General features: G+C 45.5%; 1 protein-coding gene across 5 annotated transcripts in view; it reads right to left on the bottom strand.

Annotated features, from left to right (window-relative positions):
* Positions 1-999: 999 nt before the first annotated feature.
* The window catches only part of PPP2R2A (protein phosphatase 2 regulatory subunit Balpha), a 38448-nt gene continuing 16434 nt past the window's right edge, over positions 1000-23013 (bottom strand). For all 5 annotated transcript variants that reach the window (XM_042886708.1, XM_042886710.1, XM_042886711.1 and 2 more), the window contains 8 exons: positions 10452-10549; positions 6478-6643; positions 6010-6122; positions 5564-5741; positions 5142-5306; positions 4744-4913; positions 4121-4212; positions 1000-3889 (listed from right to left, as the gene is read on the bottom strand). In XM_042886708.1, the coding sequence (XP_042742642.1) occupies positions 3610-3889; positions 4121-4212; positions 4744-4913; positions 5142-5306; positions 5564-5741; positions 6010-6122; positions 6478-6643; positions 10452-10549 (1262 nt within the window). In that variant the 3' untranslated portion in view covers positions 1000-3609. The remainder of the gene's footprint in view (positions 3890-4120; positions 4213-4743; positions 4914-5141; positions 5307-5563; positions 5742-6009; positions 6123-6477; positions 6644-10451; positions 10550-23013) is intronic.

Here is a 23013-nt window from a genome sequence, read left to right as displayed (position 1 = left end):
GTGAGCGAACAATAGAAACTATTCAAGACACCGGTAGTCATTAACAGCAACCTCGGTCCCAGCACACCTCTCCCCACCTCAACTCTCTACATCAACAGTTCAACTTGCAACTGCTAATTATATGGGAAAGGGCAAAAGGAAACACCTCCTACTGCTCAGTCTAAGTCAGAAGTTATGGCGGGAATGCCAGAGATGAAGAAATGAAGACACGAAATCCAGTGCACAGGAAATTACTGCTTCTAGCTACGTCACCCCCATGACCGCCCAATTCCAGAGCAGTAACAACAAATCAGCCTTCCAACAGGCAGCAGCCTCTCCCCAGGAGGACAAAGCTGCGTTTCTGCTCATCAACATCAGTGTTTCCAAGGTAAGCTGAGAAAAAGATAAATATATTTAGATTTGGGACAACTGAGTGGAAGCTACAGCCCTGCCCCAATAGAACACTGAGCACACAGTAGGATGCTGCCAACATGTTTGATGGCATTAGCTTCTCCTCACCAGGAAAGCAGCAAAGGGACTTCAGCCACAGAGCCTGACTGCACCTCAGCCCTGTACCAGTCAGATAACAACGGGCTGCACGTTAATTGCTGGCAGTATCGCTGTGGTCTGAAGTATGGTTGCCATTCCGCAAATATTAACCACCTAAGTGGCAGCTGTAGGTAATCTGCTGCATCAAAGCCTTCGAGACAGACTCCAGGGAAGGGTTTGGTTCAGTATTTAAGGGCTGAGAACTGAACAGCTGCACTGGTTGTACTGGGAACTGAGGGAGAGCAGGAAAACGGAGCAGCTGCTTTCCTCCAAGTGTAATGGAGGAGGGCAGGACTGCCTTAACACCCACCCACCCCGTCTGGCAAGCTCTCCAGGCTAAGGCCCAGAAATAACACAGCACCTAGCAAGAAGGGCACTACTCAACATGCAGCAAGAAGGATGAGCAATTTCAAAAACCTGTAAGTAGAGAGAAGGGATGGGAAGAAAGATAAAAAGCAACCTGACAAGATGTATTCTATGCATACTTTTATTAATAAAATATAAGATTTACAGCATATGTCAATGGACAGTGTTTTAGAGAAGTATCTATTGGACAGCATGACACCAAAGTCAGTAGCTGGTTTTGTTGAGGATAGGTTAAACCTCAAGCGACAGGCCAGAGATCACCGCTACTGCTGAAAACAAGGATTTCCCAAGACTAGCCTTAAAACTCCTGAAACCAACAAGCACAGCTGAGGTCCAAGAGGCAGTTCTGCTTGAGTGTAGTATTGCTAGAAGGCTGCACTTCCATCTACGAGAAACTACGTGTTCAGTTCTGTCTTTGCATCCCCACTGCCGTCTGTGCAGCTTTTCATGTATTCAGTGCATCGCTCAGGATATACAGATACACAAGTAAAAGTAGCAATCTTGCTCTCGCAAACCTCGATATTCCCAAAATAACAATTAAACCTTTGCGAAAACAGAGATGAATTTTTACCAGCTCTGTTGCTGAAGCAGTGCCCGATTTCCTCTTTGCTCTCATGATAAGGTAATGAACAAATGTTGGGCCTGATCCCGTGAAACACCTCTATGGACGACAACCAACAGGTTTCTTCAACTGCTAGCAAGTATTTTTCGCCCTCTGGAAAACAGCTGCTGTTCCTGGGGCAGTTACTCTTTGTGAAAAAGGAAAAAAACAAGGCTAACAGGTGAAATATTGTAAGGATTTTACCAAGGCTCATGGTCAGGCATGCATGTTACAAGACAAATACTGTATTTAAGAGAACCGGATCTAATATTACAATCTTTACATTTTCAAACCTCTGCACAAGGACTTAAACTAAAGTATGGTTGCAAGTGCAGTCTTGTTAACAATCTCTAACTCAGCCATAATTTTACAGCAGAAACAGTATCTTAGTTGATCAAATAATAGAGGCGTTATCATAACCATCTATAACTAAGCTTTAGAAATAAGTTAAATCTAGGTAACTGAAACATGAAAGTCCTCCAAGTCCAGGTGAGTTCACTACGACTTTAAGCTTCATTCTGAACGCCTCCCTGAAGGAAGAGCAAACCTAAAAGCACAATTAGCAAAAACATCCGGAGGTAAAAACTCATGAGCCTTATAAAGCATCAGTATCTAGTTCATCTTTGGATAAGCCTTATTTGCTGAAGAGTTTAAATCTCTCAAATAGCTATGAACACTTATTTCATGCAGCTTCTGTACTCCACGTATTTTCTGATCATTGCACCATTTCACATTTCTGTAAGTGCAATAACATTGCAAAGCCAAAAGCCAGAAGAAACACTTGCATGGTAAAACTACATTTCCACTCGGTTACTGATAGCAATAAAATACAGAAAATAGAGCTTCTCAGAATGCAGTGTAGTAGTTACCTATGTCATCACTTGTTATTTTGAGCTACATAACATCATACTGCTAGACAAGAATTCAAACAACTCGTTAAAAAACCACAGGGGACTTTGTACTCTAAACAAGGCATTGAAGGTATCGTATCCTAAAACAAGGCATTAAAGAAACCAGGGCGAAACGAAGCATCAGAAGTGAGTCCCGTAGTGTAGATCTTAAACCTGCAAATTCTGCTCCTGTTCCAGCTTCAGCAATAGTTTAAGAAAAGAGCTTTTAAGGATACTGGAACAGCCCTGGTCTGCTCAGACAACGGCAAAATCCGACGGGAGCTCATGATTTTGAAATGAAAGTGGGCGACATCCTAAGGCTGCTATTATTGTCATTCATGAATGAATGCAGATACTTGTGAAATCCCTCCCTCTCTTCATTCCCATTAAAAATAATTAATACTGGTTAAAATCATTACAAAAAACATCATTTATTTTCATGCATCTAAGGTAAAACACAGAGTATTTGTATAAAGAGGTAGATTAAAAAAAGAAAACAGATTCTCCATTCTTTGTCACTTTTATTCAGTAGTTTTTTTTTGCTCCTTATTTTCTCTCTTTTTCTTGGTGCCAGACACGGCAAGGAGTGATTACAGTCAACTGTTCATTAAAACATTTGTTGCAACACAGACCCCCTTTACCACTGACCCCAAACGGACCCATCTCATGTGCTTTATTTTGTGTTTTTTGTTTCTTTTCCTCTATACACCACCACCAGGGCGAGGTGGAGGGGGATGAAAGGGAAAGGGGGAGTCCAGGAAGCCAGAAGGAGGAATGCTACAAGCCACAGCAAGAATGAGCTGTATTTAATAAAAAAAAGGGGCCACAAATGATACAGTAATGAGGTTACACAATTAAATCCCATAGCATGATTGAAGGCTTTCCCTGTGTTTGACGTCATCACAATGGAAGGCATAAAAAGTGGAGTAAACCGATGTTGATACAGTCCAATCTAGTCCATTAGGCAAGATGGTGCAAGTAGTCATTTAAATTAAAAAGTGCCCTATCCTCACCTAAATGGCTAGCAGACATGGAGAGCTCCGTGACACGTCAGCAGAGCTTTCTCCATGTAGCTATAAAAGTGTGTTGTCATATGGCACATTTTAAACACTGGAAAGGGGTGCCATAATGGACCTCTCATTCTCTTTCGTTTACAGGTACAAATGCTAGATTCAACTATTTCAACTATGCAGGAAGTGGACTCTTCAGTTAGGAATGCCAACCCTAATTCATTTTGTCTTGAAATATATACAAGTTGTTTGTAGTAGCTACAGCAATGATGTTTTCCTTGGGATGCCAGGCCGTGTGTAGGATCTTCTTGTTGAAGTCTAAGCTGTCAACACTGATCTCATCCTTCTTTCTCTTACCGCTCGCACACACTTTGCGTGGCTTCAGAACCGTGCGGGGTTTGTTGTTCTCCCGAGACGCCTCCAAGGTGACGTCGCGTTTCGTGTTTCTGTCAAACATCCTGAAGAAGTTGTTGTAAGATCCTGTCATGACGACGCTGCAGAGAAGGTGGGGGAAAGGAGGGAAAGTTCAACTGAAAATCATCCCAACTCTACACCTGTTTAACTAAGGCAATTCCAACAATCCAGTGCTACGGGATCAGCTGATTAACAGCTAACACACGTATCTTAGAGTCCATTCATCTCACACACACCTGAGGCTTCAGGCTGTCTGCTTGTTTTGATAACAGCCTGGAAAAGCCTGGCATACAGAGAAGCATCCAACTTACCTGTCTGATCCGTTCCAGCAGCATTCAAATTTGTCAAAAATGCAATCGTTTTCATACAGTGAACAAAGTTTACTTCTGAGGTATTCATGCACCTGGGAAAGAGTTGAAACAGTTAATATTGAGCATGACAAACCTGTAAAATAACCTCTGGAACAGCGTCCGGCAAACCTGGCTGCTTCCTAGAAGCCCTGTTTTGGTGACCCATCACCTCCCTGCAGATGATGAAGAGGAGCCCTTCAACAGTTTTTCTTATAAAGCTTATAAGCTTGGAAATTCAGCAAGTGTCAGCGCTAGCTGGAAACCTTTCCTACAAAGCAAAGGTTTTACCTCCATGTCCTCAGGAGGTAACAGGACACTGCGAAATCAACTGAAGACTAAAAGAGACGAGCTACCTCACAGCTGGACATTTCCCTTCCTGCAATGCCGCTGTGTAAGAGGGAGACTTTCACACCAACACACAGTGTGAGGCCCTGCCATCAGCCTGCAAACAGCAAAGTCCTTAAAGCACGTGTGGCACCCACTCACCTCACAGATGCTGCCTGGCCAGTTGCTTACAGACACAGCTAACAGCTGCTGGACTAGCAGTAAGACCATCAACGTCCATCAGTGTTTCAACCAAATACCTGGTATGTTTCCACAGGTCTGTTCTCCATATTTAAATCCCAGATCTTCACCGACAGATAATCTCTAGTCATCATGTAACGACCACTATGGCTAAATTTGACATCAGATATGGAAGAGATGATTTCAGAGAAAAACGATCTGTTGCTGGGATCTTCTGGTTCTTCAAACACTGCAAGGAAATAAAGCAGGCATTTCAAGAGGTAAGCTTCTACCTCTCCCAACAGAAATACACCCAGTTAGGTGTGGGGCTGTTTTTTAAGCACGAGACGCTCGCCATGTCGTATTTTAACACTGTTCACTGTTTAACAGTTTAACGCATGCTTACTGAGTGCTTACTTTCATCTAGGAGCAAGATACCACAGCCCACAAGCGATAAACACTGCAGGCCAGAACTTACATTTCGAATGCCTGTCACAGAGGGCAGATGCTCTCATGTCACAGAGACGAATCGTTCCTTTACTGCTGCTGTATACAAACGTATTACAGCTGTTTGGGTGGAACTCTGCAGCTGTTATCACCTCTGTCAGCTCTTCCATGTTGGCAGGCTTAATATCTACAATATCTAAACCATTTTGTTAAGGAATTTCCTCCGGTTTCCACAACGTATTTTTCAGTTTAAAGGTATTCAACAATTCATCAAAACATCTGAAATAGCCAAGCAGAATTAAAACAAGCCAACAAAAATACAAAAGGAAGACTGTGCTTGAAGTCTGGAAGCAGAGCAACACTTTGGAGCCAAAGCCATGCTACACAAACACGTCTCATGAAATAAAAGCCTTTTTTATATATACGCCATACAGAACAATGCAAAAAAGATACTAAAACTTCTGTCTGTAATTTCTAGGTGCCACAAATTAATCCGCAGGTCATCTGCAGATAGGTACGTTTCATAGTCACTATTAATGGAGATGGAATTGATGTGATACGTGTGAGCATTGGCAAATATTCTTCGTGGACTAGCTTCAACCATGAGGTCCATGGGCCTGAATACTGGCACCTGCAAAACACACAGCAGCGCAAGTTCAAATGCAGATGCACTGCAGCAGCAGCACAGCCCTTCAATGCACCGAAGCTCGCTACATTATCTAAGTAACTGCGCCTGCAGAACAGCAGGCACAGAAACAGAGCTCCTGCAGACACCCAGAGCCTCACAGAGAAGCGAGCTGCGCGGCGCCCATGAGCTCAGGAAAGACGAGCTCTCCAACACGCGCCCACCGCCCACAGGGGGAAATGGCGACGGCCAACCCATGCAGGACAGCACTCACCCGTAGTGTTGTGACTGTAGTAGGATCCCTGTACCGCCCATCTTCCTCCTTCAGGTTGTAGCCCTCTGGTCTCTTGTCCCTTTCACTGATTTTCCATAACTTTATTGTTTTATCTGAAATTAAACAGCCACGGCTGCGAATCAAAGCTTAGCAATGACGTCAGCCTTCACAGCTGATGCTCTTTAACACAAAGCCTTCAAACAAGACCAAAAGGACAGAACTACTTGGAGATAAGGAATTCATTTAGATATAAATTTTGCTTCGTCTCAAAATTACACAAAGAAAAAAAGACAGGATAAGCAGCATTAAAAAGACCTCCTGCACAGTTTGTTCTTTTCAGAAAGTTAGAGCAAGTTTTTTTTCGGTTGCTATGAGTGACAAACGAAGCACTCCCACAGTTCCACACACCCCAACAGCCAGCCCATGCAACAACAGGTCATGCAGGATTAATATTAAGCCATCACTTACCGTTTGTAGACAATAAAAATTGAGCAGCATTTTTCTGGGGTAACCACCTAATTTTGTTGATCTTCTCTTCAATTTCTAAACTTTTCAAGTAGTCAAACTCTGGTTCATGGCTTTGAAAGGTACTGTAAACATTGTATTCTCCCCTACTGTGAGACTGGGTTTTGTTCTAAAAAGAGAATTAAACGATCAAGATAGGTATGTAACGTACAGAATGCTTCGCAAGGCTGCAGAGAGAAGCCAGAACTCGATATTTATGCAGCAACATTCACAATTAGCACCCTGCTAATCAACACAAGGCTGGATGAGATTTCTATACTCTGCCGCTGCCCGCATCAGATTTGCTGCAAGGATCCTTCAGTGTAAAGTTCACCTCATTTTAACAAGCCTGCAGATCAGACTGAAGAAGGATCATCTCTACGGCAAGAGCGTCGGCTTTCATCAGACCACAGACAAGAGCTCCATCGCCCCTCATCGTTAGTTTTCCCACCTTCACTTTGAGGAGGACATTTCCTCATGAGAAACACAGCCGCCTGGACGGCAAATCCATCAGCTTGTTTGGCACCATTCCTACATCTCACCTCCACAAGCAGCTCTGCTACTCTGCTGAATGATGCCCACATTCCCTGAAGTTTCCAACTGTTTTAAGAAGTTTTTCCCCATTCTGAAGGAAAAAAAACCAAAACCTCTCTCACGAATCCATCTTTGCTAATCTGAGTCACAGCTGCAGCCGGCCTTTAAGGACAGTGGGACCGCTTGGAGCACCGAGAAGTCTCCGAACTTGTAGAAATTCCTCACCTTTCTAAAAGCTGCGTTTCGCACAGGGGCCTTCTAGCTCTAACACTGCACTGCAGGAGTGGAACCTCACGCTTCCTCCAGTGGCTGACAGAACTGGAATCCTTCCTGTTCCACCCCTTTCAAGAGGCTGCACCATCAGATGCCTTTCCCGTGAGATGTTCTTGGCTGCAGACTTCACTTCCCCTGTGCACCTCATGTCCATCCATTCATTTAATCCCTTGACACGTCACTAAAACATGCTTCTCCATAAGATCCCAGCTAGTCCACATTAGTCGTATTCCCTGCAGTGTTTTTTTGCCTCACAGCCCTACCTAAAATGGTTGGCAGGAATTCTTAATTTTTTTTCCAGTATGCTTATAGGGGGGAGAAAGAAAAAATGGCAAAAATGCCTTGGAAGTGGGACTTGGCGTGAGAATATTGTACCACACCTCTCAGTTACACTGGCCTTCCCACCCCAGAGAACAGAAGAAACTTTGTTCCAAGTTCCAGTTACATCTAACAAATGAAGCAGGGTCACTGCATTCAATGGCAACTTCTGAAGTCAACCTACTGAGCGTCAGGAAGCGCAGGCCTCAACTCAGCGACCTTCTCTTCCATTCCACACTCACCACACTGATCCACCCTTGGACACACTTGTGTTAAAACTACAGAGCTAGAACACGTAGAATCAGCAATGTGTGAAATCCACCCTTGGGATTTAGAAGCAAGATTTAAACCAACTGATCGTCTCATGGCACTCTTAAAACCAAAACAAGAAGGTGTTGGCCCAAGTGCCTGATGTGAAATTCCAATTTTGGCAATTGCAGGCTGCCTACGCAGATTCCGCCTTCAGTTTCAATTAGATACAGCATTCATTTCCTCTGAGTTATGTAAAGTCACTTGCTTCACTACGCAGAAGGGCTGCCACATTCCAGCCCACAGATGGCAGCAGCTCAGCAGTGGGCGAAGTTGCACAAGGCTGGGAAACTCAAGAGCTCCTGCTTTCAGCGGCTGCCTTCCCGTATGCATGGTTTGTGACGCAGCCTGGTGAGAGCTGGTACTTCAGTCCAACCAAAAGACCTAAAGCCAGCCTTGTAGGCAGTCTTGGATACAACCTGCCCTGCCAGTTAGCTGCTTCAGCCTTCACGTACTTTCAAGTAAGAGAATCTGTGAAGTACACGAGCAAGCTAAAACCCCAAGTTTGTGCCTGCCTACAAAGCACACAATAAGGAAACCAGGTCTGCATTCATCATGAGCTCTGGCCAAAGTTTAGAGAGGTCAGTCAGCCAGGAGCACCCCACTAGATGGCACCAACTGACCAGAGAGATTCATCCAGTCACTGCAGTCCAGCTGCCCGCGTACCTGCAGCAGAAAGCAACTCGCTGGGGAACTGCAGTTTAAACTGCAACTGCATGGAGCGATGACAGCAGCAGCAGCACGACCTTCCCAGGCAGCCAGATGGCAGAGCGCCTTGCTCCAAGTCCTTCTCTTTCCCTTCAGTAAATTCTCATCAGGTCAACTTCCAACTACAGACTTCAAATCAAGCGCTTCATCTCAGCTTTCCCACTTTCAAGGTAAGAGTGGGGACCCTTCCAGGCATCACAGGAGTTGTCACCAGAACTCCAGAAGACCAACGGAACAAGCATCAAATGGAAACAAACCCGCACTTCCGCAATGCGGAGCAGTTCGGTTACGGCTCCCTGTACTGAGAGCTTTTGTTGGTTTTGTGTTGGGGTGTTGGTTGGTTTCTTTGTTCTCAATTCTCCTTAAAATGTCATCTCTCACATACAAGACATAACTAAGCGGATTCCATTTTTAGCAGGTTTTTCATCTCTGATTTTAGTATTAGCTCAGCTACGCGCTGCATAAACTTGCCAACACAAGATGTGGTTTCAAGCCTGCATCCTAGCATTTCCACACAAAAACAATAAGTAGAGGAAAAATATTTAGTCATCTCCCTTGATAAAAGCAGACTGCTTTGCCAGGTAGATTAATAACAAACCTTATTATTGCTCATATGCAAATACCGACTGCTTATTTGAACATAGTACACTAACTTCCAGTATTAGAGAGATGTCAGAGATTTATTGAGCTGTTTTCTCTGAAAATCAGATAATAACAAATAGATTTTGCAGTATTTGCTGAGAAATAGAAGCAAGTCTGTGCTGGACACTGCTTTCTGACTCAGGTCTCAGAGAAACAGAGCGCTTGTGCAGAAACATCTGAAAGCTGCTTAAGCACACATGTAAAGAAACAAGCTCACATCCTAAAAGAAGAGATGGAGGAATTCTGTACCTGACGCAGAGATGGGATGCATCAGAGAAAGCATAGCTCACAGGGGGACAAAAAGCTGCAGTCAGTATTTTTACAGCATTAAACCAGAAGTAAATGCATTGAGTGCAGCAACCCACGCTGTTTATATTCAGAAAGAATAATGCAGACCCACCCACAAAAACCTTCTGAGGGAAAAACATTTGTTAAGTACCAGCGTTTATAAGATCAACTAGGAGTCAAACTAAAGTCTGCTTTCCTTCCACGCTTCCCATGGCTGCACTTTAAGTTATACCCTGAACGTTCTGCATAAAAGAGAGCAGCTGGTCAGTTCAGCAGCTAACTTCAGCTGTGAACAAAATTACTGCAGACATGGGAAAAATACCTCCAGTTCCACAGCAGCACGAGGGATGCAGCGAACAGTTTAAAGGAGAATTCCCTCTGGCACTAAGACTTGCATGAGATACACTTTAACTGGCACGAAATCCTAGATCTTGGTAAGAAATGAGTGTTGACAGAGCCTTCAACTATTTTACCTGACTGATATCAAAGCAGAAAAGGACGTCTTAGGTCACAGCTACAAATACATTTAAGGGCAACTTTTATTTCCCCAACTACAGTGAAATCTGAAATAACAACCACAGCCAAGCAGGGCACTGTAAGGCAACGAATTTCAGCCTCCCCAGGGTCTTCGCGCATCCTCCCCTTCCTTTTAAACCATGTCTGAACTACAGCTGAAGGCCACAATCCTAAAATTCAACTCGTTGCTAACGCTGTCACAGCTTTCAGTAATTAAATTCCATTATCTTCTCGTCATTTATTACACAAACACTGCCCATGGAGCACGCTATAACAGCACACACCCTTCCTTTAAAAAGAGCAAATGGAAACAGAGGTAAACGTTACATCTGCTTTAACTGAGCACTCACCTCCTGCTCCTGTTGAAAGATGACGACTCGCCCTCCTTTGTCTCCTGTTGCTAACAGCTCTCCAGAATGGTTAAATTCTACCGTAGAAATTATATCCGCTGCGTAGGGAAAACAAAGGCACAGGTTAATCGTGCCTCTGTGCACCAAACGGCAAAGAAAGCTGTGACTGTAGGTAAAAAACAGCAGCAGCCCACGTGAATAAAGCAACTGAAGTATGAAATACAACGAGGAGCTCCTCAAAACGCACAGAAGCTATTTGGAGAGGTTCTACATTCGAAACCAGATCAGTGAGAGTTCAGGATTTACGCAGTTACTTCTCAGAGCTGCTTTTCTGTTAGGAAAGTAATGTAAGCATAGAAACAGATTTTCAGTACACTGCAACACCAGTGAGAACCTGTGGCAATGCCTGCATTGCTGTATCTCCTCCACTCCCACCAAGGGACACAAGCAGCACCCATCGGACCGCCCAGCTGCCTTTGACGGAGCACTGCACACTTCAGAGAGCCCAGGGAAAAGCTGCCAGGTGGGCACAGCCAGAGCTGGGCATGTGAGGAACGCAAGGATGAGGGACAAACAGCCAGAGCAGGATCCAAGTTGAACACGATGACTCAAAAACCCGAATACCTCTTCTGGATGAGCAAGCTCCACATTACCATCTATTTTCACGTGGAGTGCTAAAATTAAATGGCAGATATACGTGGACAAAAGAAGTGGTATCTAACATTGAGTTCATCTGTTTGTGAAGCAGGAAGACTGAAGGGTTAAGGACAACCTTCCAGCTCAAGCACAACTCCAGCTCTCAAACACCCCGCAGTACTTTCCAGTGCTAGAACCAGAACCCAGGCCATCTTTTGAACAATATCAGACTGCCGTTGCACTGCATTAAACTACTTAAATCCAGCTTTCTGCAGGAGGTACCCCAGGCTTTTCACACGTGCGATTCAGGCTGCTGCACATCCATGCCAGTCCATGGCAGACGAGCAATGTGTCCATCTTCCCTACTGGTCAGTTTCTTCATTCCGTGTCTTAGAGTTAAAAAATCTGCTCTACAAACTGCAGGCTGCTGCTAAACATCAGCTCACAGCTCTTAAGGCAGCACGTTGAGGAAGCGAAACACGTAAGATTTTCCTCTTATTTAATAACAAAATGAAACTTACATCATTCTCCGGCTGCCTTAAGCACACGGGCGGTGGCCTCTGAGGACATCAGCAACCTGCTCTTTAATAACTGCATTACACAGCAGCTCCAAGCACCCTGCGTATCTGGGAGCTGCACAACAAACAGCCCAGACAAGCAGGCCAAACCCCGCTGCAAAATCCTCCTAGGTAAAAGATGCAGAGTCAGAAGCTTGGCACGAAGCTCAGCTGTGTTTGCTAACACACAGCAGCATGCCACATCACAAAGCACCAACAGGAGCCTGTCTTCACTGCAAGTTGTGTGGCACTGCGGAAACAGGCTGAACTTTCTCAAGAGCACTGTGTTAAGAATACAGATGTGACACAAACCTGTGTGCAGGTAAACTGAGACCCACATCGCTCACGGTGTAAAACCCTGACCTGAGCGCACTTTGTTTTCTGCCTACTGTATTCATTCACATACTTGTGAACAAGAAGTGCTTTCTCATGTCTGTAGGACTTGAGACTGCACAGCACTTAAATGAAGACGTGCCATTCAGCATCTTCCTTTCACATCTGGACAGCATGCAGAAAAATGCAAACCAACCAAACTTTGACTGTACCACACGATGCAAACCTTAACAGGAGGAGACCCCAAGGGAGCCATCAATTGCATCAGGAAAAAATAACTCCTCTTAATACAGAGGAGTCTACAAACAATGACCATTCTGAAAAGCATTCAGAAACAACACTGCCAGTCTTCAAACTGATAATCCAGCACTTTATCATCAGATTTAAGCATGCACATGGAAAGAGAACAAAAATTCTCTTTGAAATCCAGCATACACATCTAAGAACATATTAACCAGTTCTCTTTTGATGCAACTTACCAGAAAGTTTTCTAAGGTCAAAAGCCTGAAGTTTGAAAGCCTTACAATCTATAGCAAGAACAGCCTGAAAGTTTAAATGCACCTTTTGCATTTATTTTAAGATCATCCCAGCCTGAGATCAGCAATCTGCAAGTCGATGCAACTCCTGCTGTCTGTAGACTCATCAACCTCCAGCAGCAAACTTGCAATGCTCGCATCCCCTGCCCTCCAAAAGCAGGCGTGACATGACTCCCGTGATCAGTTCTACGCAGAAGATATTTGCAAGCATGTGGACCAAACACAGTATTTAATTAAGAAAAAACGCATTCCTTTTATCAGCAATTGCAAGAGGAAAAGTAATTTTCTAAGCTCAAGATACATCTACAGAATTCTGTGTGCCTTTACTGCAAGCTTGGGCTGCTCCAAGGACACAGCAAACGTGCTAAGGAAGGAGGCAGAAGGTGCCTCACAGCAGCCCCAAGCAGGGCTCAGATGCACATTAATCCAAAGTCAGCACTGAAGAGCAAAGCGACCAACCATGCATTTTAAATCCAATAACTCACCGTTAAGACTATCGTATTGCCATACCTTGCTCAAAGACAGAGACAGACATCAAGGCACTGGTGTTGAACTGGGTGGATTTAATAGTGTTTGAGAATTGACAGGGGAAGCATTTCATCTTCCGCAGCGCACCGATTCGCCTGTGTATTTTCATCTGTATTAACACCCTCGCTGCCAGATAAAATCGATGTCAAACAGTAACTGTAATTCCCGTGGCAGTTACGTGTGGGGCTGCTTTAAGTCTTTCGATGCTGCAACGGGCAGAGCACGAACAGATCCCCGCCTGCTCCCTGCTGCGCCGCTGTTTTTGTTGCTGTCTCTAGGTGGGAGTCGTGCAAACACAGAGCGCTGCTCTCACACCATCCCCACACCAACAGCTCCAAGGGGAAACAGCCGAGGGCGCAGCAGCATCGGCGCCCTGCACCAACACCAATGGCTTTTGGAAATAGATGCGTTCCATGTTTACTGCTGATGTCACCTGAACGCCCTCCCTTCAAACACCAGACTGTCAAAGAGAAGAAACCACCGCACCCTTATCTGATAACCACATCCCACAGCTCCTCAGCACGCTATGCTACAAGACTTCCACGGAGTTACCAGCACACACGCAGTACCCAAAGCCAGAGGGGTGCTTCTCCTCCCCCCAGGCATCCTAAGACATCTCTGACACCAGGATGACAATTTCAACTGCTGCAATTTTGGAATGCTACAGCACAGCATCAAGCACACGGATGAAGACACCTCTCTAACAAGACCAAGAAGCAGGACAGAAGTACCTTCGCTCCACAGCGCTCTTCCAAACCTGCACTGAGTTTATTGGCTTGCGTAACGTGGGACAGACAGCTCAGGGCTCATAACTGCATCGTCGCATGGATGAACACAGCTCTCACTGGCCCCACTTCACACTCTCAATACCACTGCAGAGCATTAAATACTTCAAAATAATGGCTTTCATTCACATAAAAGCAAAGGAAGAATACACACAGCCCAAAGTCCATTTACTACTGCCATGGCACATACTCTGCCAATAGAAAAGGCTGTGCAGTGCTGACTGAAATGCTACAAACCCCACATAGAACCACTGTGCAGGTCAATTCCTGCCTCCAAGAAGCAAACCACACTACTGCCAAACTCAACCAGCAAGCTTAAGCATGCTACAGAAGTGCAAGTAGGCTCCTGGTCCATCACCTAGCATCACACAGCGGCAGGACAGAGTCTGCTTTCTCAGGAGTGCTCTAAGCCTGATGTTTTTCCCTGATGCAGCACCTACAAGCTGATTTCCTGCAGCTGCTTCCAAAGTTACTTTTCTTCTGCACATCACCTTTATTTTTACAGCCAGCTCTAAGCTTTTTATGGATGGCATCATCTTCACTTGAAGTGTTCCAATAAAACTGTAAGTACCACGAGGCACAGACAACACTTCTTGTCTCAGGAGGAGCAGCTTCACGGGTTTTCCTTCAGAGATGTGGAGACAAGAACCTGAAGCTCTCCAGCTTGCCTGGAACCAAAGGAGCCTGAACAAGGTGTTTGTGGGAGAAGCAGAAAAGACATTCATCTCCAAGTTCTAGTAATGGTTAAACTAAGCGTTCACAACTCACTGTGCCAAAGGGAGCCATGCCAGAAGCCCCCAAGCAGTTCTTACCAGCAGCAGACACCTCTTGCTATGTTATTCTTGAGAAGAAAACAGCCAAAATACAAGTCTGATTTGTTCCCCAGGGGATGACAGCAATTGTGAGTTCAGAATTTTTACTCAATATTTGTTACACCAACTCCTGCTATTTTGGGCAGCTCACCTTACAAGAAAATGACAGGAATGAATGCCTAGTGCTGTAACACGTGAATTCAGAGGCAGCTGCAGGACACTGTGGCTGGGTAAACAGAAGCAGATAAAGAGGCCCAAAAACTGACTAAAATAAGGCCAACATGGGACAAGAACAGAACTGAAATCCTGCACAGCATCAAAAGGTGGGAGCCAAGGCTGCCTTCATCTCAAGCCAGAAAGTCCTCCTGTGTTAAAAATGCTTTCAAGTGGGACCAACTTTGTGCCATTACCAAGGCACAGCACCCTCCAACTCTTAAGAAACGCCCCCTTTCAGAACTGTTTTGTTACCATACTTCATTCTGCTAGGAGATGTATCTGCAGCTTGCAGCACAAAGTTGCATTTGTGCCTTAAAAGTCTCACAAATTTTGCTGTGCTTGCAGCCCCTTCATGGGCCAAAGCTGAACCAGTTCTGAAGAGTCAAAGAGAAACTGCTCAGTCTGGGTTTGAGAAGTAAAAGGTCCTTAAACTCCCAAATAACCCGACTTCAAGACCCAGCACAGAGGTGGGGCTGTCAGACACAATTCAGATGATTTGAAAACCGAAGCTTAGGAAAGATGACCAGTTTAAATGAAAATAGGCAGAACACGTCGTTCTAAAATTGGTGAAGAAATGCATCTGACATCAGAAATGCTGCTTCTTCCCTCCGCTTTAAAGGCGAGCAATGTTTGCAATCAGCAGCTCAGTGACAGACCAAAAAACACTCTCACGCTTCAGGGCCCCTCCATGCTTTTCAATGAGGGGAGCTGAATGCTGAATAAGAAGCACAGATTCAAAACTATGAGCAAACTTTTTTTTTTTTGGCTGACGTTTTTCCACTGTTGACAAGGCAGTGAAACAGCTTCATCAATTCAAACAAGCAAAAGATGCCAATGATTCGGTTTCCAGAAAGCCCATTGTGAGGCTGAAAAACAATTCTGTACAAGAATTTGTTTCCAATAATAGAATAAAAGCTATTTTATTAGTAAGAAGAGGCTATCTATTTTAATGTACCATGAACTTTTTATAAACTCTGCTTATAGAGCATGCTTGGTAGGCAAAACGCGTCACCTACTCTACAGCAGCAAGTCAATCACAGCAGCCAACAAAGAGCCTCTTTATTCCAGCAGACCTGGAAGGTCTCTGTGCAAGTTTCTGGAATCACGTTGATCTGCTGCCCCAGCAGCAAATCGGGCTGTTTACACAAGTGGAGCGACCTCCTGATGTTTCCAAGTACTGAACAAAGAATTGTAGTATTGAAATGCATTTTGTTGCTCCCTCATTGTTTATACACCTTCCCAGTGGCTCCCAGCTCTGCTCTGGGAATTTTCCACAGGAGCAACTGAAGCATCCCGGCTGCAGCGCAGAGCAGAGCGCTTGCAGGTTGTAATTCTGTCCTAAGGGCTAAAAAGACGCTCGCTGACCAGATGTGCAGGCAGTGCCCTCAGTTTGCCCGCCTTATGAATCGTCAGTCTGTTTCTGGTCCAGCTAAACATCAACCGATCATCCCAAGGACACTTCAGAAGCCACCTGGAATGGGAACGCTTCAAGAAAGCAACTTTTAGGATTACTACTAAAATCCAAGGAAGCCCCAGCAGTCTCCAACTGAGGAGGCAGAACAGGAATGGAAAAGCACAACGAGTACACAGACATCATAAGATACTGAACTCAACAAACTGCAGCGTGCCCGTCCTTCCCAGCTCCGCTCCAGAGATGAAGTCAGCATGCCCAAAACTGAGCAGGAGCATCCGCACAGAACTCGCACGCCTTTGGTGTCTGGAAATAACTTGTGGATGGTTTGGCACTTTCCAACCAAGGGTTATTTATCACGCTTATCGAGAGTTCTAATTTATTGCCTGTTAGGTATCTGAAGCTAGACAGTAAAGTGTTAATCTCAAAGCGAATGGGAAAGCTGTATAACAAGACCAAAGAGACTGACAATGCATGGATTTGCAGAGGTCTCCCAACGCACCTACACACACCAGGAAAAGCAGAGAACCAAATGAGCACTGTTTAGTACTGACAGTATGAAAGAAAACACCCCCTGCATTCCAGCCTCATCCCTAATTTATGTGTGCAGGGGGGAAGGGAGCCCCAGGATTCTGTAAGTTACCATGACCAGTTTTACTATTGACTTCATTTCCCTTTTCTCCATTCACTTTCAGGAGTGATTCTCCACACTCATCCCATCTCTCAGAAGTGACCAGGCAACAAAAGCAAAGGCAGCCAGTGGAAGGTATTCCAACTGCCCAAAGCACTTCTCAGGAGTCATCCCACACTGCTTCTTAAAAGATCTTCTCCTTGCTAGGAGAGGGCATTAAAAATATACCATTTCTTGAGAAACACAGGGATGGGATGGAAATATATGCAAGACAGAAAGAAAGAAAGGGGGGCTAAAGTGGGGCTGTCTTTTGTGGCAGTGCCATGAAGCAATGCAAGGGGCAGCTGGTTACGTGGTCCCTCCTAAGTACCAGCCTGCGATACTGCTGCACACAACACACAAAGCACCAGAACGCAGAGGGGAGGGGAGTTCCTGTGATCCCCAGCTAGCTTTGTGCTGGAGCTGGCCCTACCAGAGTCATACACAAACATGCAGAAGCCAGAGATGCGGTTCAAGCAACCCAGTTGGTTTTGTTGGCCTCTGAAAGTCTGGGAAACGTACGCGCAGGGAAAACGTTCAGAGTATTCTCCAACCCCAGAGAACTGCTCGTCCTCCAGGCCACTGTGCTACAAATAACAAGCACATCACTAAAAAGCTTCTTTCCCAATTTCTCCATTTCTTCTCCTCTTTCCAACCATGCCAAACTTTGAAGGAAGAAAAATAAAGCAGTCTACGTAACAGACAAGTCCCAGTTAATTACAAGTTCAACTTCGGATTTGAAAGCCTGACCTATTTACTCACTGTTATCACATACCTTACCTTTAACTTTCTACCCAGTTCCCTAAACGAAAGGCTGGACCCCTCCTCATTAAGCAATAGGAACCTGAACCTTGCTGGCACTGGTTTGATGTATGGCTAATAGTTCTCCGATAGTTTTACTAAGCTCAACAACCAGAGAGAAAAACAACCCCAGTCCATCTGCGCTGCACAAAGGCAGCTGCTCCTGTCTGCAAAGCAATTGCAGTGACATTAAAATCGCAGAAAACAGAACTGAAATAGAATTAAATCTCAAGTTCTTTTACAGAAGTTCTACCTGTGAAATGGAACGATAGCTGAACATACAGGTGAAGCGTTTTAGCGAGGTAACAGCAGAAACAGAACAATCCCATCCTACCAGCACACGGCGCCTTCCATCCGGGAAGCCATCTCCTCAAGCTCCCCGATTGCTGCTTTCAAACCAACCCAGTTTGAAGGCACTTCACTGAAAGCCCACCAGCGGTCCACACAACAACTGAAGCTGAGCAGGGAGCAGCACCCTGAGCGCTTCATTACTTCTGCGTCATCAACACCACTGTGCCTCACTGGGCTGCTGCTGTTTGCGGCTCAGCACTGCCAAGCTCACACAGCCCCATTCAGTGCAGGTTCCCCCAGCATTTAGCACCCGTTTCCTTTACGTCCCACCTCCAGACGAGGCAAGGGCCCAACCAACAGGCCTGCTGCAACTTCCACAGGTCACAACACACACCACAGAAAGGCATTACCATCACCTCACACTTTTTTGAATGACCCGCCACACATCTAAGTTACACCAGGCAGCTTTTTGCTCAACCACCTGAACTTCATTTGCTGGAGGCAAGAGGGAGAAGAGGAACAACCCCACCTCCAGAGGGCACAGCCGGCTTTGCAAAACACCACTGAGCTCACAACCAACAGTCAACTGCATTTCTGTCCATCTGTACAGCGAGTTCACACTTCCAGTGACAGCTCCCTAGAAGTGACAAGTTGGTAATGCTGAGACAGAAAGGAAACGTGTTTAAACCTCAGCCCACCAGCTTCCTCCCTGACTACAGAGGGAAATTCAACGTCTCCAGCACACACAGCTCCAGGGCCCCTGTGGTGGCACAGGGAAAACAGGACGAAGTCAGAGCAGCCCTGAGAACAGGTGGAATGGATGTGCAACAGCTCAGTCACTGAAAATGACAAAGTTAAATGTTTCATCTCTGTAAAATGAGTTAAAGCATTCACAGATCAGTACAAGCTTTGGGAAAGAATTTTTAAGCCTTAAATTGATTTAAAAGTTGATCACAATGGACCTGGTGAAGCATCCGCTGTACCACAATTACTGCAACCACTGGACTGCATCTGACCACAGGGGTTTTATTCCTGCTCACCGAGTCTGCAACTGTGTTCTGTAATCCCCTTTAAGCACACAGCAGTCACTGTACGTTTAGAGAGGAAAAAAGCTAGAGGTGAGCAGCTGAGAAGAATCTGAACAGCTGTCCCGAAGCCATTCCATCTAATTAAAGCACTAAATAGAGTTTGGGGGCTGTTTTTATTTTTATTTTTTTTAAACCCCAAATTAGTTTATTAATAAGAACTTCAGAAATTACTGTGAAAATCTTCTAGTAAACTCACAACAGCGGACAGAAGAATGTTCTCTCAACAGAAACAAATGCAAAGCTGTTTGGTTTCCAGGTAGAAACCCATTAACCCTCATCACCCTGATTAATTGCTTTCTATTTTTAAACCTTGAGAAAGGACATTTCTGCAGCTCCCTTCAGAACACAGGCACATCCCACCTTCCCAGAGGTGGAGCAGCACAGTGACCACAGCAGCACCTTCAACCGTCGCGGCGCTGCACAGCAGCACAGCTTCCAGGAGCCCAGCCTTCCTGCAGCAGCCGAACACCGAGCACCAGGGACCACCGAGCTGCAGCCAGAGCACACAGCCATGCATTCACCACACATCGGCCCCGAGGCAAACACAACAAAAACACCCGCTGTCACGGCGGCACAGGCATCAGCACCGCATAGTGAACAGGCAGGGTCAGACTGCTCCAGCAATGTGAAAACACAAACTGCAGAGCGAAGGGAGCGCTGGGGGCTGTTTTCAAGTCCTCTGGTGGCTGCCTCACCTCTGCTCTGAGAATGTTCTCTGCACACACCTGAGCCCATCTACCCTGTGATCCACCCTGAAACTGCAGGGAAAGGAAACCTTTCCAGAGCCCTGCACGTAAAGAGGAAAGAGGCACTGAACATTACCCAGTTGTTGCAAAACAGAGAAGCTATCGGGTCAAAACAGAGCCGTTCTTCAATTCAACCAGCTAGACCAGCATGGCAATACCACAAACTCAGTAAAAATGGGCTGCTTAATGCCTAACAGGAATTTCCTACAGTCTCCAAAGGCATCTTCTGTCCTGCAGCTTCAAATACTGTTGCTGGGGATCTTTACAACACTCCTGGAAAGCCTTGTGAGCCTCAAGGCAGTCCAAGAGTTTTGCAAAAGGCCTCAAAGTCCACAACTGAAGGAGGAGCCTGCTCAGGAAGACAGCCGAGACAGTCCCCTCTTCATGCTGTTTGGTTTTTCCCTTACACAACATCCTAAAGAATCTACTCAAGTGAGACTCTATGTTAATTTATGAGCTCAGCAAACATATTTAGAAAGACCACCATACACACACGTGCAAAATTTTACTTGGAAAAAAGCTAGAGCACTCGCTCCTAATCCGCATGCTTCCCCAAACTCCAGTATTCCTTAAAATATGCCAGGAAGTGCCTATTTGCTTTTCCTATTCACACTAATTCAGGTCTATTGTTGGCTGAAACAAAGGTCTTTCAACCCGCATCACCCGTTCCCAGGACATTTGACACCGGTTTATTAATATCATAAACAGAAGAGCCACAAGTGGCAGAAATCCAGGCCCACTCCTGGTACCCGTCTTAAATAACCTCAGAAAGGCGGGTGAATAAATCCCACCACTGGTGGAGCTGCAATATTTGTTCACAATTAGGAACAAGCAGTTAAAGGTCACGGTTTCTCCTCGGCCCGTTCTGCACAACACTGCAGAACACGTTCCCAAGAAACTGCTCAGCTCTGCCCACCAGCAGCACCGCCTGCCTTCCAACAAAAAAGTAACCAATGGCAAAAACCAACATTTCAGCATTTTTAAATACCAGCCAGCTGCTCGAGGTGAACGCTGCTGTGGGGCTGCCTTCCAAGTCACAAAACCCGGCTGCTGAGAGCTTCCAGCCTGTGAAATTTGCATGTGCTTGGAGGTAAAAAAGGGGAAGAGCCAACGGGGCCTCCTGCTGGGACAGCACAACTCCTCCCACTGAAGGGCTGGGACGACCAGGATGATCAAACAACAGTTGCTCATCTGAGCAACATCACTTCCAGAGGCTGTGCGCCCCTACACTGAGCTGCTCTCTAATCACTGCACTCCATCAGAAGGAATGCTTGGATGGGAGAAAAAAAGAACAGAACAGTGCATCATCTCTGCTTCATACGTAACACCTGTATTTGAAGAAAATCTGAGCGCATTGCAACTGGAAAGCTTTTTCCTTCTGAAAGTATCTATTAAATACGATGCCACCTGACATTTTGGATTTGTGGCTCCGGGACGTAGCTTCTCCCAGCATACAACAGTCACACCTCACCCGGGGGAATTAACTGCCCCTGTTAAATGCAGATAAAGCAATCCCAAACAGCACAGAACTCTGACAGCATTACTGACACGATAAATGACAGCAGCTGCCATTACAGCAGCGTCCCCCACACACAGAACAGTCTGCAGCAGCCCAGAACGCTCACATAACCAAGCCTTGACCGGTTTACACACATCAAAAACAAGAGGAATAAGCACGTGCTCCTTGGTGCTGCAGCACAGCACTCAAAAGTCTTTTTTAACCCTAAGTGAAACCTGAGCTACAATGCAAGCCCAGTAGAACACGAAGCTCCTGGTTTGCTGGAAGGGAGGAGCTGGCAGTGCTGCTGTTCTCTGCGCCTACGGTGCATCCCTACCACCGAGGAAGCATCTAAAACACTCCTGAAAATGGAGTGATGACTAAGTGGCACAGGAGTACAGGGCCTCCTCCATTTTGAACCTTCTTGCTCCATGTATTCAGTGTCGCAGCTCTGCACCTTTCCAGCACACACGGGTCCTTTAAAGAAGGTAACTGGACCAAGCAGTAACAAACACAGCCCACGCCGGTTACACTGCCAGTACTGAAACCCTATTTAGCTAACAAAATCTACATAGATTTATGAGATGCTTTCCTGGAAGATGATGACAGAAGGGTTAAGCTATATTTGTATCATGCAGAATTTACAGTTTCTTGTCCTTTATACAACTACAGGCAGATCAGGCATTAGTTAATTACAAGGGAATGAAATTAACCCAAGCAGCAATGATCCCTGTGCAGCTCTGCTGGAAAACCCGCAGCCCCGGAGCTCAGCTATGCATGCAGCTCCTTCAGGATGGATCCTGCTCCAACCAGCACTCCACATTTCTCATGTAGAACAACACTGACGTTCACATTATACCTAATATCAGGATTCCCCAAAATCTTTTAAAAGAATTAGTGTTACTGAAGCTTTATTTTTACTGAGATAAAGATAACATGCTGGCTCTGTAGCCCTTTCCAAGAACAGGCTAATTACTTCTTGTGGCAGAAGTGTTTTACTGTATTGCCAAGCTGTTTTATTTATACTTTCTCCTTCTTTGGGAACTGTTCTCAACATGCCTGGGAGGAACAAAGAATGTTCTCGAAACATCTTACACTCAGAAATACCATCTAGGTCCTAAAAAAGACAGACGTGTCAGCAGCTAAGCTGCTCTTCCCATTAAGTTATGCCCACTCCACAGCACCAAGCCCCCCCTCCTATGGGTACCAAGGCTACTTCCCATCCAAGACCAGGGTGCAACCCCCACGTGCAAGTTTTACACCAAGCACGATTTTGAACATTATGAAAAAACATCATTCAAGAATACAGGAGGCGATGCTTCAAGCACGTTTCCCAGGCTGTTCACTGCCCCTGGATGAAGGCTTTTTACTAAACACCCATCAGCAGTAACATGGGAAGCTGGAAGCTTCGCATTAAAGGCGGCACTAACAAGCTCCCAAGGCCTTCCCAGTCTCTCTATGGTTCCACCCTCATTCTGTGCTGACAGCCGATAAACAGGTTTGATAAACAGGACTGAGCGTAAGGCTGCAGAGCACAGATTGCACAAGGCCAAACTCACATTCAAGCTCTTTGACTCCTTTTAAATGAGGTTCTCTGCTTGTTAAAATATTCAGTAGCAACAGGCCTAGAGGGACAGCAGCCCTGGGAACCAGG

This window comes from Lagopus leucura, unplaced genomic scaffold (assembly GCF_019238085.1).
Source record: "Lagopus leucura isolate 7727_CA_CO unplaced genomic scaffold, USGS_WTPT01 Super-Scaffold_100062, whole genome shotgun sequence".
NCBI classification, from domain to species: domain Eukaryota; kingdom Metazoa; phylum Chordata; class Aves; order Galliformes; family Phasianidae; genus Lagopus; species Lagopus leucura.
Note: the sequence above shows the minus strand (reverse complement) of the source record. Positions and strands in the feature narration are given on the sequence as shown.